The sequence below is a fragment of the Gopherus flavomarginatus genome, chromosome 24, assembly GCF_025201925.1.
Source record: "Gopherus flavomarginatus isolate rGopFla2 chromosome 24, rGopFla2.mat.asm, whole genome shotgun sequence".
In the NCBI taxonomy this organism is placed as follows: Eukaryota; Metazoa; Chordata; order Testudines; family Testudinidae; genus Gopherus; species Gopherus flavomarginatus.
Window position 1 is genome coordinate 1,406,478 of NC_066640.1, and position 18,573 is coordinate 1,425,050.

At 47.3% G+C, this 18,573-nt stretch overlaps 1 protein-coding gene across 3 annotated transcripts in view; it reads right to left on the reverse strand.

Moving 5' to 3' along the window:
- The window catches only part of LOC127040042 (ceramide synthase 2-like), a 126,783-nt gene that overhangs the window by 20,876 nt on the left and 87,334 nt on the right, over nucleotides 1–18,573 (reverse strand). For all 3 annotated transcript variants that reach the window (XM_050933797.1, XM_050933796.1, XM_050933798.1), the window contains 4 exons: nucleotides 14,463–14,580; nucleotides 10,733–10,851; nucleotides 7,872–7,929; nucleotides 5,054–5,104 (listed from right to left, as the gene is read on the reverse strand). In XM_050933797.1, coding sequence (XP_050789754.1) covers nucleotides 5,054–5,104; nucleotides 7,872–7,929; nucleotides 10,733–10,851; nucleotides 14,463–14,580 — 346 coding nt within the window. The remainder of the gene's footprint in view (nucleotides 1–5,053; nucleotides 5,105–7,871; nucleotides 7,930–10,732; nucleotides 10,852–14,462; nucleotides 14,581–18,573) is intronic.

Below are 18,573 nucleotides of genomic sequence, written 5' to 3' on the forward strand. Positions count from 1 at the left end.
TTCTTCCCCTTCTCTGTTCCTTTTCCATTTCTAATATATCTTTTTTGAGACAGGGCAACCGTAATTGCATGCAGTATTCAAGACGTGGAGTACCATGGATTAATATATTGGCAGTATGATATTAACTGTCTTATTATCTATCCCTTTCCTAACGGATAATAACACTCTGTTCGCTTTTTTGACTGCCGCTGCACACTGTGGGGATGTTTTCAGAGAACTAGCCACAATGACTCCAAGATCTCTTTCTTGAGTGGTAACAGCTAATTCAGACCCCATCATTTTGTATGTATACTTGGGATTATGTTTTCCAATGTGCATTACTTTGCACTTACCAACATTGAATTTCATTTGCCATTTTGTTGCCCATTCACCCAGTTTTGTGAGATCCCTTTGTAACTCTTCAGTCTGCTTTGGACTTAACTATCTCTGGCCCTGTTGTATCACATTTTTCACAGTCAACTCTGGACTTAATTATCTCGAGCAGTTTTGTATCATCTACAAACTTTGCTACCTTGCTATTTACCCCTTTTTCCAGATAATGTATGAAGATGTTGAACATCACTGGTCCAAGTACAGAACCTGGGGGACACCACTATTTACCTCTCCATTGTGAAAACCATTTATTTCAACCCTTTTTTCCCTATCTTTAACCAGTTACTGATCTGTGAGAGAACCTTCTGTCTTATCCCATGATTGCGGTATGTTGGGGAAAAGTCAATATGGCTTTTTTAAAGGAAAATCATGCCTCACTAATCTATTAGAATTCTCTGAGGGTGCCAACAAGCATGTGGACAAGGGTGACCAGTGGATATATTGTATCTGGACTTTCAGAAAACCTCTGACAAAGTGCCACCCCAAAGGCTCTTAAGCAAAGTAAGCAGTCATGGGATACAAGGAAAGGTCCTCTCATGGATCAGTAATTGGTTAAAAGACAGGAAACAAAGGGTAGAAATAAATGGTCAATTTTAACAATGGAGAGAAGTAAATAGTGGTGTCCCCCAGGGTTCTGTACTTGGACCAGTGATAGTCTACATATTCATACCTTATCTGGAATAAGGGGTAAACAGTGAGATAGCAAAGTCTGTAGATGATACAAAACTACTCGAGATAATTAAGTCCAGATTGACTATGAAGAATGTGATACAACAGAGCCAGAGAGGAGTAGGTGCGTGGTAGATGGGAGGTATATAAACCCTAGAATGATCAAGGCCTTATTCCCTGTGGACTAAGGAAAGATTACTACTGGGTAATTGGAGCACCTGCAGCCGATTAAGGCCCCGCCCAAGAACTAATAAACCTCCCCCCCTTCAGTAAGAGAGAGAGAGAGAGAGAGAAGGAGAGCTAACTAGAGTTTGGAGAAGTATTGCTATTAGCCAGAGGACAAGAGGAAGGGAAACATTTCCCAAGCAGAGCAGAGGGACTCCCCCAGCACAGAGGACTGAGGGAAACTCTACCCAAAGGGAGTGAGGGTAAGCAGCCAGCAAAGCTGAAGGGGCTGGTACCCGGAGTAGGAGAGCAGATCTGGGTCCATTCCCTGCTCCTCTCTCTCTTCCACCAGGGCACTAGCAGATCCCACAATGCCCAAGAATAGGGGCAAGGGGTGGCACCCTAACCCACAACACCAAGAAAAAGCGCAGGACCCACCACAGTAGCATTGGCCATTTACCACAAGAGTTACAAAGGGATCTCACGAAACTGGGTAACTGGGTAACAAAAGGCAAATAAAATCCATGTTGATAAATGCAAAGTAATGCACATTGGAAAACCTAATCCCAACTATATATACAAAATGATGGAATCTAAATTAGCTGTTACCACTCAAGAGAGAGATCTTGGAGTCACCATGGATAATTCTCTGAAAACATCTCTTCAGTGTGCAGCAGCATGTAAAAAAAGTTAACAATGTTAGAAACCATTAGGAAAGGGATAGATAATAAGACAGAAAAAATATTGCCTCTATATAAATCCATGGCACGCCCACATCTTGAATGCTGGGTGCAGATCTGGTATCCCTATCTGAAAAAAAGATATATTAGAATTGGAAAAAGTGAAGAGAAGGGCAATAGGTTGGCAGAGAAGGGCAATGATTAGGGGTATGGAACAGCTTCCACATGAAGAGAGGGTAAAAAGACTAGCTCTGTTCAGCTTGGAAAAGAGAAAACTAAGGGGGGATATGATAAAGGTTTATAAAATCATGAGTGGTGTGGAGAAGGTGAATAGGGAAGTGTTGTTTGCCCCTTCACATAGTACAGAAACCAGAGTCATCCAATGAAATTAATAGGCATCAGGTTTAAAACAAACATAAGGAAATATACAAGGCACAGACAACCTGTGGAACTCATTGCCAGGGGACATTAGGAAAGCCAAAAGTATTAACTGGGTTAAAAAAGAACTAGATAAGTTCATGGAGGATAGGTCCGTGAATGGCTATTAGCCAAGATTGTTCCTTCCTAACAATCAGTTTCACACATACAGAATGGGAAGAGACTGTCTAGGAAGGAGTATGGCAGAAAGAGATCTAGGGTCATAGTGGATCACAAGCTTAATATGAGTCAACAGCGTGATACTGTTGCAAAAAAAGCAAACATGATTCTGGGATGCATTAACAGGTGTGTTGTAAACAAGACACGAGAAGTCATTCTTCCGCTTTACTCTGCGCTGGTTAGGCCTCAACTGGAGTATTGTGTCCAGTTCTGGGCACCACATTTCAAGAAAGATGTGGAGAAATTGGAGAGGGTCCAGAGAAGAGCAACAAGAATGATTAAAGGTCTTGAGAACATGACCTATGAAGGAAGGCTGAAGGAATTGGGTTTGTTTAGTTTGGAAAAGAGAAGACTGAGAGGGGACATGATAGCAGTTTTCAGGTATCTAAAAGGGTGTCATCAGGAGGAGGGAGAAAACTTGTTCACGTTAGCCTCCAATGATAGAACAAGAAGCAATGGGCTTAAACTGCAGCAAGGGAGATTTAGGTTGGACATTAGGAAAAAGTTCCTAACTGTCAGGGTAGTTAAACACTGGAATAGATTGCCTAGGGAAGTTGTGGAATCTCCATCTCTGGAGATATTTAAGAGTAGGTTAGATAAATGTCTATTAGGGATGGTCTAGACAGTATTTGGTCCTGCCACGAGGGCAGGGGACTGGACTCGATGACCTCTCGAGGTCCCTTCCAGTCCTAGAGTCTATGAGTCTATGAGTCTATAAGATGGTCAGGGTCATGGCTCCATGCTCTGGGTGTCCCTAACCTGTGAGTTCCATAAGCTGATACTGGATGACAGGGGAGGGATCACTCGATAAACTGCCTGTTCTGTTCATTCTCTCTGAAGCACCTGGCGCCAGCCACTGTTGGAAGACAGGATATTGGGCTAGATGGACCATTGGTCTGACCCAGTATGGCCATTCTTATGTAATGTTCTATCAGATGAGAAAGCAGCAGCAAGCCTTGATAAGGGCTGGGTTTGAAACCAGTGATGACAGTGAACTGAGTTTCCCATTGCCCTTCTCATGGATTTTATAGTTCCCCGCAGAGAACTGCAATGGGAAATCCTTCCCAAGCTCAGACTTACCTCGCCTTCCCAGCATGCCCTGAGAAATGCTCAGGAGGAGCTAAAGGGAGAGGCAGAATTCCAGCTCTGAGGGGCTAAAATTCCAGTTGTCACAGAGGCTTGCAGGGGCCACAATGACCCATCTGCGGTAGCAGCACCACAAATCTCCTTAGTTGTTGCCTGCTGCTGCCAAGCATGCAACCTCATGCAGACTCTACAGACTGACAGCTGCTCTCCTGAAAGGAGCTAGAATGACAGCTCAGGGCTTTACACTGACTCCCAGGATTTCTCACCAAGCTTGGATGAGGCAGCTGCTCCAGTTTTTTATGGAAAGAATTCTTCGGAAATTAAAATTAGCTTCTTCACATCTGATGGACCTCAGCTCAGCTCCTCACACGCCCTCTCTGAGAGCTGCTGAAACACCAGCCTGCTGCCTTTACTGTGTGGAGAGGTTGCTGCTATGCAGCCAGCTAGTGCTGTCTTCTCCAGAGGAGGCAGAATGTGTCCCAGAATAAGGAGAGAGGCATTGTCATCACCAGCTCTCATACACAATAGGAGATGCACGGCTACAGCCTCCCCACATTGCTCTTGGCCCCTTGACTCTGGAGAGTGGTGGTGGTGGGGCTTGACTGACAAGCAAAATATCTTGCATTTTTGTCAGTATCATCAGTACCCAGATAAAGAGCAGGGAGGGGATTTTGTGCGTTGGCTGGTAAATGTTCATTTCTGTTCTCCTGGGCTGGCTCCACGGGAAACGCGGCAGGCAGTGGTCTGATCCTCATTGCAGCTTTTAGCTGATGAGGGTTGGGCCTGGACAGTGTAAAGCTATAGGAGAACACCCACTATGCTCAATAGGTGTGAGACCCTGCTGCTGCCAGTCCTCGTGAGGAAACACATTGCCTGAGAGGTGATTCTTCAGCACCACTAGATATGCGACAGCAACCTGAATGTTCCTTCTGTTATAGACATGCATGAAAACTTCTTCCACCACAGTCTCCAACGTCCTCTTGCTGACCAAGGGCCCCTCCCCATCCTCAAGCTCATCTTCAAACCTTGATACCTGGGAGCACTCCCTCGTCCTCCTTGATTCTCCACTATGCTTTGGCTGCCATGACCAAGGACTCTCTTCATTTTCCTTCTACTTCTCCAATTACCCACTCATCTCTGTTGGCTCCTTCTCCCCAACTCTAAAATAATCACCATTCACAGCACTACAGGAGGGAAGGAGTAACAAGCCTGTCCAGAGGTGACTGATGTCTCTGGAATCAAACCTAGGTCATCAACAGGTATCCTCTTCACACTGTATCTCATACAAGAATATGGTCTGGTAATAACCTGGAGACTGGTTTGGGATCAGGGTTTGGATTCTGGCTGCATGTGGGTCTGGGGTTTTCACTCAGGCCCATTTCTAATGCTAGTGGTGCAAGTGAAGGGGTGTAACTGGGTGTTAGCATATGAGCCAGCGATGAGACATGACTTGTGATATGGATCTTTGCACCTGAGTGACTCACCTGTTGTGGATACCCCACCCAGCATTTTCTATGGTCCCAAAACCAGGACTTCTGTAAAGAAACAAAGGGTAATTTAACTATGAGAATACCAGCTGCCTAATGAATAGGAGATACACTAAGCACCCCTGTATTTGTATCCTACACTCTATTGTACTAATCTCTGTACAGAATATGCCTTGTGGGGTTTCATTTGAAAACTTGCTCATCAATAATATCATGGTGAAATATATGAAGCAACAGTATATGTAAAGTTACAAAATCCCCCTGTATGACGTTATTAGCACATGGTCAAAACTACACAGCCCAGCCTAGGCAAAGGTTGCTAAATGGGATCTCTCCTAAACAAAGGAATCCATGTTTACCTCAATTTACATATAAGTAGTAAACAGGCTCCTCCAGGCAGCAGGGGAGGAGATGGCAGGAAACAAAGCAAAGTTGCATTTCAACAAACACAGGTAGGAAGAAGGAGCATGGAGCCTCTTCCACCAGACTTCATTTCATCTTCTTTATTGTTTGAATAAGCTTTGCTTTGAGGGGAAATCTTGAGAAAAATCCACCTCAACAGTTCACTGGACTATCAAAGAAAGGGGCAGAGAATCTCAAGTTCTCTCTGTCTCTTTCACCTAAGATGACAAAGGAACCAGCACCTTTGAGCCTGGGGACAGATCCTGACCAAGGAAAGGGTCAGTCGCCATCTTGTTGGAAGACTGTGGGTGAGAAAGACCATCTTGAACAAAGCCTTGAACCAAACCTTGCTAGATTAAGTTGAAGTTTTAGACTTTTAGATGTGTGCTTTCACTTTAATTTGCTTGTAACCCTTTCTTATACTTGAATTCACCTAAAACCCTATAATCTTTCGTTAATAAACCTGTTTTATTTTTTAATCTAAACCAATCCAGTGCTGTGTTTAAACTGAGCTGTTTGGTAACTCCAGTTAAATTAGCAAACTGTTGAATATTGACCCTTTCAAGAGGCAACAGATCTTAATATCTGTACTGTCCAGGAGAGGGATGGACAGTGCCGAACACACATTTTTGGGAAAATCTGGGACTGGGAGTGTGCTGGGGTCACTCTGCAGGTAGGAACCAAGGCTGCTGGAAGCCAGAGCGGGGCTGGTGTGTTGCTGACAGGCTGCTGGGGTCAGAGCTGCTGGACCACACCAGGGTTGCAGCTATACACAGACACTCAGGGTGTGACCTCCATGCTGGTAGCTATTTGTGAGGTGCCCAAGGCGGGAGCTACACGAGCAAAGCATTGTGAGGCAGCTGGCGAGACAACTCATCACTGGTCTGGATTACACCCAGAATGTGATAGTTGGGCCTGTTTCCATTATACATTGTCATGTTTTATTACGGGCAGAGCTGGTTGCACCACCAGGTTGTCTGGCACTTTTCATTTTAAGACTTTTTTCAGTTGCTTGTAACTTTGCCAATTGTTAACTGTTCCAGCTGAAATTTCCCAGGCTGAGTTTCTTCCTCAGGCGGAATATTTTGGGAAAGTTTCTGCTAAAATAGTCCAGAATGAGGTAATGGGGAAATACAATGTTTTTCACATCTTAAAAATATTCTTATAACCATTTTATTGAGATGCTCTAGCACTTCTGTGCTCTAGAGCAGGTCTTGAAATTAGGCAGCGAGGGGTCATCCTCATGTCAGGAAGGTGGCTTTTGCTATCTCTGTGAAAAATCACACCAGACTTGGCCACGCAAAGAGCCTGTGAAAAATCTCAGGTTGCACATCCGCAGTTGAGACTAGTTACGTTGGCAGCTAAATTCTCCTAAGAGTCTTTCTGGACCGAGCATGCTCCTAATGCTGCCCAGAATGAGAATGTGCCAATGCATCATCCCACAGAGTGACAGACATGCTTCATCCCAGGCAGGAGAGCTAAGCAAGACTTTCTTCACAGTTGCTCTTCATGGTGCTGGTGCCAGAACTGAGAATGGGGAAACTGTCTCTCTTATGCTCTCGGTGGCCCCTGCCAATGCTAACGCAAAGGAGATGGAGGAAGCAGCTTGAGAAGGGTGAGGAGGGAGGACCTAAGCTGGTGAGGGTTAGAGACAGCAGGGGGTTGAGAACCTGCAGAGGGGATGGTGAGAAGCAGCAATAAGAGTCTATGTGTGTGTATAGGAGCAGAAAGGGACATGGACTAGAGCTATGGAGGTGCGGGATAGGATCAGGCACAGGCTTGGAGGAAGCAGAAGACTCTGTAAACATTAGAGGACATTCCCCTCTAGAACCTGAAAATGAACCCAGGATTCCTGAGTCTCACCATTCTTCTGCTGTCAGCAAATGTCTCTGACTCCCACTGGCCAAGTGTGTGTCTCATCCCCCTCTAGCGTTGTCCAAGTAGAGGATGACAATCTGCTATTGCTGTCCATTAGCTCCCGTGGCAGAGGTGTGTGCTATGGATCTAGAAGTCCCAACCCTGCTGCTGACCCATGTGGGGCTCAATATGGTTTTAAAAACATAGGACATTTCATCCACAAAAAACACATGGACAGAACATTAAGGTTGCAAAGTCAAGCACTCAAACGTTAGGAGATGCTAGAGTTAAGGTTGTCTGTGCACATCCTTCTATATCACTAAATGATCACAGAGGGGAATGAGTGGCTCGGGGGTTGACAATCTGCTAGGGATCCTTTCACATCCAAGATGGAGGTTGAGCTCCAACCTAAATTAATCAAGACCAAACGTGTTTACCATCTAGTGGCTGATGTGCATTGCAGAGGGTGTGTAAGCTCAGGTCCAAGTGGACATGTGTTTGAATTATAAAATGTACCATTTCAGCTGACCCGAGTAGGCACTGCTTATATACTCACATCATACAGGACAGCAAGTCCAGTGAAGAAAGAAATGAAGTAAAATGTAAACCTCCAGCTAAAACAAACAAAACAAAGCAAATTAAAACTCCATCAGAGGTCAGGTTACAACTCTGTGCCCAGTGTCAGCCAGACATTCATTCAAACAGTGACACTGTCAAAGGCACATGAGCTGTGGTGGTATCAAATACTCATCCAGATGATAATAAATTATAGTAACACTTTGCATGTCTCTAGCACTTTCGATTCCAGGATCTCCAAGAACTTTACAAACAGTAATTGCTCAGCCTCATAGGAGATACGAAAGTAACATCTCCATGGTACAGATGAGGAAACTGAGGCACAGAGTGGGTAAATGCCTTGCCCATGATCACCCAGAGAATAAGCGCTGCGAATACAACCCATCTCTCCTGAGTCCCAGTCCCAGGGAGAAATCCCGGCCCCAGTGAAGTCCATGGCAAATCTCCCATTGATTTAATTAGAGCTTGGATTTCAACCCACCTCTTACAGTGACACAGGTACATTTAATTGCCTCATCCCAAATATTCAGGTGCTAAGTGTTTGTCAAGATGTCTCTATTTCAATCCCTTATCACTTCCCAGAATTCTGTTCCTCTATATGGTAACTAGCCCAGCCTAACACATTTTTGGGATTGGTGGAGGGAATGAGCATAGGGGAACTGGGATATTTTTATGCCAAGAGCAACAGGCTTCAAACCATGGCTCTTTCCTTGCTCTGACCCTGACATACGGAAAGGCCACACCCGCTCAGCAGCTGTGATTCCTGGCCAAAGCAGACTTTCAGCAGCGTGTGACTCCTGGCACGTCAGCTGGGCTCAGTGGAATGGGATTAGCAGAGACTATGGGGATTTCATTGGACCTGTTCCTTTATTTTTGATCCCTTATTTTTCTATTCCTCCTATGTATGGAAATTGCTGCTTGCATCAGCCACTGCGTGGTGGTAGAGGTCCACTGTTATGTACAAGAGCTTCAGCTCTCTGGTCCTGCCTGCAAGAGATGGGCACCCCAGGGTACAGAGTGCCTCAGCCCCTGGGCAAGTACACTGAACATATTCAGACTGGTCAGTGCATCAGAGACGTTAGACATGGCAACAGCCCACTAGGTCCTCTAGACCCTCTTCCTGGGCACCTACAGAATGTTTCATGGAGTCAGCGATGGCCACGGACCATTCTGATCATCTAGTCTGACCCCCAGAGAATGTCACCGAGCAATGCAGACACGGGGTGAGAGGCATCATATGCAAGACCGGCGCTGTGACAATCCCTCTCTAGCCTCCTTCCAGCTGAAGCCAGCGGAAGTGGTTGCTGCCCAGAACCTCTGATTTTGGGGACTTACATTTTTGCATGCCCAGCTTGAGACATCTTTGCTGTCTAAACTTGGGCACCCAAAACCCGAGGAACCCAGTTTTGCCTTGACCTCCCTGTGCCTCAGCTTTGTCATCTCTGTAATTGCGCTGATTTATACACAGCATTTCAGAGGGGCGTTGGGGGAATTACAATTGCTGAGCACCCACCAAACACACTGAACCAACGGGATGCAGGAGCTGAGCTCTGCTGATGTAAACTGGTGGGGCCACCTGACACCAGCAGAGGAGCTGGCCTAGCCTCTGGACAGCACCGTCTAGGGTAATCACTGCAGAGGGGGATGAACGGCACCACAATAAGGGTTCAGTAGCGGGAGTCAGTTTAAAGGGGGCAGAGGAGATCCGGAGGAGGAGAAGCAGCCTTGAGGGTTCTGAAGGTAGGAGAAGGACAGGGAGGGGGTGTCAACAGATTTTTCAGGAGACGTCATGTTTGAAAGCAGAGGTGATGGAGCCTGTTGCCCTGGAATTTGACATTCCTGTGTGACAGTGCTGCAGTCAGCCATTTTGTACGTTCAGCCACTGCCAGCTGAAAACCAAACATCACATCACTGGGAATAATCTTAGGCCTTTGTCAGACAAGGTCAGACAGCTGCGTACTTGCTAATCAGACTGGGAGGCTGGGCCAGAAAGTTATGGAAGAGTGAGTGGATAGCGACCTTGGTTTTAGGTGCCCTGACATGTTGCTGTTATGGATGGAAATACTAGAAGTGTTTTGAGATACTGAGCAGTTTGTTGAAAGTAGAATTGGTGACCCAGTGGAGGTTGTTATGCTGACTCACTAGGAGTCACTATAGGCTGTGTGCTTTGTTAGAGTTAGGTACAAAAGATGAGGTGAAAGTGAATACCTTGCAGCAGCCCGAGGGAGCTTTTCTCTGCGCAAGGAGCTGATATCTAAACTCCTCATCAGCTGGATGGAAAGAGGGCCCCTGGAAGCCCGGCCGGTGATTATTTAAAACAATCTCAGACTGTGGGTAACTATATCTGGGATGTCCTAGCCCTACTGCTTATGTGTCTGAGGGTGCTTAAATCCAACAACCTGTTGTTTTAGATAAAAGCATGTTTGCTTGTATTAACAATTTATCAGATGGAAATTGCTGTGCTCCCACTAATTTATTCCTGAAACTGCCTGGAGTGGAACAGTTAGTTACCCCTGCTTTGGGTTCTGAAAATCCCGGGTAACAAGCCCGTTTAAAGGTGAGGAATGTAAGGGCAGGAAGGGATCAGAAGGAGTGAGGAGGGCAGGTGTAGGAGGAGACAGGGCCAAGGAGACAGTCCAGGGGCTGAAGATGGAGGGAAAAGCGAGGCCTCTGATTTAGGGTAGGGAGGCAGCACAGGAGGGAGGAGATGAAGCAGAGGGGCAGCAGGAAGGGCACATTCCAGCTGGGACCCGGAGGTGCTGGGAGGTTGTGCACAGACTGCAGAGCTCAGACCCTGCTGGAAGGTTGAAGTGACCCAAGGCCTCTGACCATAGCACTCACCTGACCTCACAGAATTTTGTAATCAGGCTGGGTTTGTCCTGGTTCCGCCGGTATCGGAACCACCTCTCCACCTTTCTGGTGGGCAAGTCACACTGCTTGGATAAGCTGATCAGCTCCCCCTGGAAAACAACCAAAGAATCTGAATTCAGACTTGTAGCTTCACAGATTTTAAGGTTAAAGGGAGTACTGTGATCATCTAGTTCAGTGGTGCCATAAACAGATAGTCAAGGGTTAATGTCTCTTTTACCTATAAAGGGTTAAGAAGCTCAGTAAACCTGGCTGACACCTGACCAGAGGACCAATAGGGGGACAAGATACTTTCAAATCTTGGTGGAGGGAAGTCTTTGTTTGTGCTTTTTGTGTTGTTGTTGTTCGCTCTTGGGACTAAGAGGGACCAGACGTACATCCAGGCTCTCCAAATCTTTCTGAATCAGTCTTTCATGTTTCAAAATTGTAAGTAATAGCCAGGCAAGACGGATTAGTTTTATGTTTGTTTTCTCAGCTTGTGAATGTTTCTTTTTGCTGGAAGGATTTTTACCTCTGTTTGCTGTAACTTTAAAACTAAGGCTGGGGGGGCGGGGGGTCCCTCTCTGGTCTATATGAATCTGAGTACCCTGTAAAGCATTTTCCATCCTGATTTTATAGAGATAATTTTTACCTTTTCTTTCTTTAATTAAAAGCTTTCTTTTTAAGAGTCTGATTGATTTTCCTTGTTTTAAGATCCAAGGGGATTGGGTCTGAACTCACCAGGGATTGGTGGGGGGAAAGGAGGGGGAAGGTTAATTTCTCCTTGTTTTAAGATCCAAAGGATTTGGATCTGTGTTGCCCAGGGAAGGTTTTGAGGGAACAGAAAGTGTGCCAGACATTGAATTTCTGGCTGGTGACAGCATACCAGATCTAAGCCAGTAATTAAGCGTAGAAGTGTTCATGCAGGTCCCCACTTTTGTACTCTGAAGTTCAAAGTGGGGAAAAAACCTTGACAAGTGGTTTTCAACTTGTGCTCTGCAGACCCCTGGGGAGTCACAGACTATGTCTAAGATTTCCAAAGGGGTCTGCACCTCCATTCGAAATTTTTTAGGGTTCATAAATGAAAGAAAGTTGAAACCATTGATCTAGTCCAACCCCCAAGCCACAGACCCTCACCCTGTAACCTCGGCATCAAGCCCATACCTCTGTCTGTGCTGAAGTGTATCTTTTAGAAATACATCCAGGCTTGGTTTAAAGGCTTCAAGTAATAGAGAATTCACTACATCTTAGGTCACTCAGTGGTGACTTACCCTCCATTAAAAATTTATGCTTTATTTTTATTTGTCTAGCTTCAGTTTCCAGCCTCTGGGCCATTTTATACCTTTCCCTTGTTGCTTTCTAATTCACTAATTTGTTTCAGCACCTCTTTATAGCACCCCTCAATCCCTGGCAGCACTTCATCTTTATAACTGACACAAGCATATCTCCAAACTCAATTGCGCTGAGGTGGTAGGCTCTCCTTCTCTAGTGAGCCTGTGGGCAGAGGGTGGGTGCTGCTCCTGTCTACCAGGGCAGGGCCCCGTGGCTGTGCTGTTCAGGGTATCTGCCCCCTTGCAGAGGGGTAAAGGAAGCTGACCAGATAGCAAGTGTGAGCAATCAGTACACCTTTCCGAAAGGGCCTGGACTGCCAGGGCTCTCAAGCTGTTTCCTTGGTCAGCAACCCCTTCTTCCAGGAACTGGGGAGCTCTGAGTTGCAGTCCTGCCCCACCACAGTGCCACCCAGCCCTGTGCTGGGCCCACCCATCTCCAGGCTGGATAAGCCTCACAGATGCACCAGGTTGGGGCTGTTGGGGCCCAAGGGAGCTCTTTAATGCCTTCCTGACATGCAAAGCCACCATTAGCATCTCTGCGATGCCCTTCTCCCTCATGGTCCCTTGAGCTCATCGATTCACCTGCAGGTTTTCTGCTTCTGATAAACCTAATGAACATATTTGTGCTTATACCTTTAGCTATTTGCTCTTCAAACTCATTCTTAGCCTCCTCCTCTCCACTATATATTTCATCTGCCATAGTTGATTCCTTTCTATTGGCTGGATTTCCATTGTTGTGTCAGATAACCTTTTGAGTCCTGCCATTTAACCACACTGGGGGGAATCCAGGCATACTCAAGGCAAAGGGAGTTTTGCTGCTGACTTCAGCAGAGCCAGGATTTCACCTATTGTTTACCTTTTGCTTTTCTGTTTCTTTTCTTGTTCAGGGTCTCCATGCCTCTGAGGCTCTCCTCTGGCTGTTTATTTTGGACCCAATCTGTTACAAAGAGCCTTTGTCATTCTGCCTCTGAAATGAAACCTCAGCACTGCCAATTGCTAGCAGGGGAAGGCTGGCCAGGTTACTGGGGATCAGGAGTTCTGCATTCTGTTCTGGACTTTGTCACTGGCTTGCTGCATGACTTTGTCCTGGTTGCTCAGTCCTCTGAGCACCTGCAGCATGGTGGGGATCATGCTAGGGTGCCAGGAGGTGAAATGCATCCATGTGAGTGGTGTGCTTTCTCATAGGAACTGCCAGATTGAATCAGTCCCCGGGTTCATCTAGTTCAGTATTTGCATCTGAGTGGCCGGATCTTGAACACAGAAGAAACCCCACAACAGGCAGGAGTGAGATAATCGTATTCTACACAGGCCACATGCTAATCCCTCATAGATTGATTTAAACCCAAAAGCATGAGGTTTCAACTCCCTTCCAATTCTCTCCTTGAGAGCAGGAACAACTAGAACTCTGGAAACTGCTGTCAGAACCTTCAGCTGTTGGAGAACTCTGCCCAGCAGTAGAACCCATGCAAAGAACACTGTCTCCTCATCTCCTGCTGGGAAATTCCACAGCTTCATATTGGGTGTGTGATGATGCCGAGGACACTGGCTTGTGGTACTTGCCAGTAAGACCGATTCCAAACTCACAGGCTTCATAGCAGCACACGACACCACTGAGCAGTGTAGCTGTCGAGCGGAATCTGCAGGCTGAACTAACTGGACTGAAGTAACTGTCAGAGTCTAGGAGAGTCTGACTTGTTTTGTGGTGTTTGACAAGTAATGCAGAAATACGCACAAAGAGGCCATGTTTAAAGGTAGATGAACAAGGAGTCAGGAGTTGACATGTGAATAGGACATTTTTCTTTTTGGGGTAGCAGTGCCCTTGCCCCTGGAGTTTTGGAGAGAGTCTGGCATCCTCCTCGTAACTCCCCTAAGCTCCAGCTGCCTAATGCACCAGAGCAGTCGCCTCTGGTGTGGAACTGGGAGCTGCTTCTGATGATGCTTTTAGAGGTGCTGGGTGCTCCCAGCTCCTACTGCAGTCAAGGAGATACTCAGCACTTCTGGGGACCTGGCTGCTTGGCTGAGGCTCTAAACATAGATGGAAGCAGCAAAGAGTCCTGTGGCACCTTATAGACTAACAGACGTTTTGGAGCATGAGCTTTCGTGGGTGAATACCCACTTTGTCAGGCGCATCTGACGAAGTGGGTATTCACTCACGAAAGCTCATGCTCCAAAACGTCTGTTAGTCTATAAGGTGCCACAGGATTCTTTGCTACTTTTACAGATCCAGACTAACATGGCTACCCCTCTGATACTAAACATAGATGGAGTTGCTGAACTTTATGCTGCCAAATTTGAGAACTTTGGCCAGAAAGTTTAGTTCAATGAAATTCCAGCTAGACAGTGATAAGAAGGAGCCCAGGGACAAGGGGCTGGCAGAGGGAGAAGGAACCCACCTCCTTTGGATCCTTGCTGTGAGTGGCGTAGAAGGTTTCCAGCACAGGATTGGGTGGAGCGTTCAGTCTCACCTTGTCCCTCAAACCCAGCTTTCTGCCCAGGGGCCGGGCTATGAATCTGCAAGAGACCACAGCAGGGTTCAGTCAAGAGATGATTATTATTGCCTTACAGCTCCCAGAATGTCTTAGCTGTTCTCCAAGACACCCTCCAAAAAGTTTACAGTCCAACCAAAGACAGCACATAGCATGCAGGTGGGGAAGGAGAACGTAGGCCCGAGGCACAACAGAAACATTGGGCCTTATTCTTCCCAGCCCTGTTCTTTGTGCCAGGGACACTATCAATCTGATAGCTAGTAACAAGGAGTTTGGGGTAATACCCCAGTCCTGGAGTCCCTGTGCAGGTCTCACATTGAAACATGTGAGAGAAAAACATCTTTTTAAACAGGAAAATATGTTTGTGAGGCCACAGGCAGGGGGTTGAGAATTCAATGTCCTGATTTTTAATATTCTCTCTCTCTTTTTGCAGCTAGAAAGACCCTCACAAACACGGGCAAATGATGAACAAACAGGGGACATGAGACACTGACTAGACACCAAGTACAGACAACCCCTTTACTTTAATAAGGCATTGAAAACCCCAGGGGCATTAAACGAACTGCCTCTCCCTCCCAAAGGATGATGTGTTCCCAGGTAATTAGCACTGTATAGTCATACATTTTCCCAGGTAAGCATGTGCCTCCTGGGGAAAAAAGAAGGCAGAGTCCCTGCCTGAGGGCTTATCATTAATGCTGCAATATCAAGCTCTCAGGAGAACTATATCTGCAGATGCAGCAGAAGCAGCAGGAAGTTTGTGCCCAGAGTGATAACAGCTCCTCTAGATTATCTGTCAGATCAGAGATGATTTGTAATCAGTGTTAAGCAAACAGTTATAAAACCCAGGAGCAGTGCAAGATGGTGGTTAGAGCAGAGAACAGACAGGTCTGGTCTAAGCAGCAAACTGTCAGGAGCTCTCATCTGGCTTGACAGAGTCAACTTCTCATTGATCCTCTACAGGGGGATCTTTGCACCAAGTTTTCCTGACATGAGAGACACTGGATAGTGTGCTTGCTTCTTACCAAACCAGAGAAAGGGCCTGGTGCATGGCTGCCCTGCAGCCAGGTTTCTCAACTTTACCAGACCTTGAAATGTTCTGCAGCTCAGCCTCTTCTGCCTAAACCAGGTGACAGTCCATGGTGGAGAACAAAAAACAAGTATCCTGTAGTCTAGAGGACAGTGCACTGAGCTTGGAAGCAGGAGCCATGAATTCAAATATCAGAGGGGTAGCCGTGTTAGTCTGGATCTGTAAAAGTAGCAAAAAGTCCCGTGGCACCTTGTAGACTAAAGTGCCACAGGACCAATACATCTGTTAGTCTATAAGGTGCCACAGGACTCTTTGCTGCTTTTACATGAATTCAAATCTTACCTCTGCTGGCTGTTTCTATATCTGGACACTTCAAAGCCTCAGACCTCTATCTTAGGAGGCAGTCAAGTATTATTCCTTCTACTTCACACGTGTTAACAGAGAGGTTGCACAAAGTCACTTCAGGAAGGTCTGGGAGTAGAGCTCCTGTCTCTTATATGGCATACTTAAGGCTCATCTATCCAGCCCCACTGCCTTCTGGAATGTGACCCATCTCTGTGCTTGCCTCTCTTGTCTGTACCCCCATGGCTAAACCACCCAGGATTCCTGATCTCCAAAACTCCACTGCTGTCTAGCAAACTGCTGACATTTCTCTTAGTGGCTGTTCCATACAGAGGTTAACAGCCACTCCTTTAGCTCAAGTGGTAGAGGACTGTGGGGTGGAGCTGAAAGTCCAGGTACAAACCCTGCTGAGTACCCATGCAAGGGGCTGTTTTTCTAGAGTCCTTTTAAAAAACCAGAGTGAAAGTGTCCTTCCAACAGACACTTAGAGAGAGGAAGAGCAACCAAAACCCCAGTGTTCTACGTCTTGATCATGTGTCACACAATTGTATTACTCATGTCACACACATGCGGGTTTGAAGGGTGATGGATAAGCCTCTACCTCCTCTGTGCATAGCCACCCCAACAGTAGCCCTCCCATGCCCAGGGTGATTGTTCTGCAAGGGCAACGGGGTGTCCGGGATGGAGTAGGGCAGGTGTTCTGTATAGGGAGTGGGGGAGATTAGGGTGTCAGGGATAGGAGGGGGCAGGGTGTGTGTTCTGTATGGGAAGTGGGAAGGTTGGGGTGTCAGGGATAGGAGGGGGCAGGGCCAGTGCTCTTTATGGGGAAGTGGGAAGGTTGGGGTGTCAGGGATAGGAGGGGGCAGGGCCAGTGCTCTCTATGGGGAGTGGGGAGGTTGGGGTGTCAGGGATAGGAGGGGGCAGGGTGTGTGCTTTGTATGGGGAGTGGGGAGGTTGGGGTGTCAGGGATAGGAGGGGGCAGGGTGTGTGCTCTGTATGGAGAGTGGGGGAGATTGGGGTGTCAGGGACAGGAGGGGCAGGGACAGTGCTCTTTATGGGGAGTGGGGAGGTTGGGGTGTCAGGGATAGGAGGGGGCAGGGTGTGTGCTTTGTATGGGGAGTGGGGAGGTTGGGGTGTCAGGGATAGGAGGGGGCAGGGTGTGTGCTCTGTATGGGGAGTGGGGGAGATTGGGGTGTCAGGGATAGGAGGGGGCAGGGCTAGTGCTCTTTATGGGGAGTGGGAAGGTTGGGGTGTCAGGGATAGGAGGGGGCAGGGCCAGTGCTCTGTATGGGGAGTGGGGGAGGTTGGGGTGTCAGCGATAGGAGGGGGCAGGGTGTGTGCGCTGTATGGGGAGTGGGGAGGTTCGGGGGGCAGGGCATGTGCTCTGTCTGGGAAGTAGGGGAGATTGGGGTGTCAAGGATGGGTGCTCCACAGAGGGAGCGAGGGGAGCTACTAGAACTGAGTGGAGGGCAGCTGGCTGAATGCTGAGAAGAGGGCTCTCGGCAGTTTACATCTCAGACTGACTGTCGGCGATACAAGGAGTGGGGAACAAAAGATCAGCCCCCCAATATTTCCACTGAGGTGGCACTAGCTTGCCCCCGCCTCAGCTCTGCTGCCCCGCTGAGTGATCTTTAATGCTGCTTTGATGTTCTCCTGTCTCCGTCTACCTCCGGCTTGTTATGACCAGATGGTTAAATCTCACTACCTCAGGCACTGGCTGGGACTGAAGAAAATAGATGGTAACTAAGCAAAGTTACAGTGTCTTTTGCTGTAGATGCTTTTGAGCCCAGTCCTGCTCTTACTAACATGAATGGGGATTCAGGCCTGGGGTTTCTTTCCTCCTCCAAGTCAGGAAGGTTGCACACGCTGGATGTAGACTGACTTGTTGGTTAATTGAAAATTAAATCCTGTCCCGTTTCCTCCTCTTAGCTCATTTTCTGTGCTATTTACAACCTCACAGATTGCACCATAGACTCTGGAGTCATGGGTCTAAGTCACCAGCTCCATGAGGAGGAAAGGAGGGAGCCCGCAGAATGAACTGGGTAGGTTTAAACAGCAAGAGGAGACAAAGGAAAGAGCTGCTTAGCATTGCCACGCAACTGCTCCTGCACAAGAGAGATGCTGAGACAGCTACTCAGACCTGCCACCACGCAGGAAAAAGGTCACCCAGGCAACTGTGGATCAGTGCATGCCACAGACCCTCCAGGGCCTTCTGCACAAGACCTGCTGAGCCTCAGACCAAATGGCTTTCCTGACACAGTCCTTCCGAAGAAAAGCTCTGCCCTGCCCGACTGTGCCTGCAGGGCTTCACAAGCCATTCACAACTCCCCGATAGGACACTGGGACTTTGTCTCCCTTTAGCTCAGTGCCGGCTTGTCATGACCCTTTCATGTTTTCCACAGGGCTGCATCTCCATGGAGACTTGGGCATTAGTGGCATGTGAGAAAAACTGTTTGAAATGAAGCAAAGTTGGTAGCAATTTCTGTTGTGAATAATTATGGCGTACAATTCTATTCCAGTGAATCTCAATAGGAGTCCTGGGCTCTCATAAATGTCAATGGACATTTTCGGTCATTCACTGCAGCAGGGGCAGCACTGTACATGAGGGGCCAGCTTCTCCATCCCACTGAGGCTGATTTCTGCCCCTGC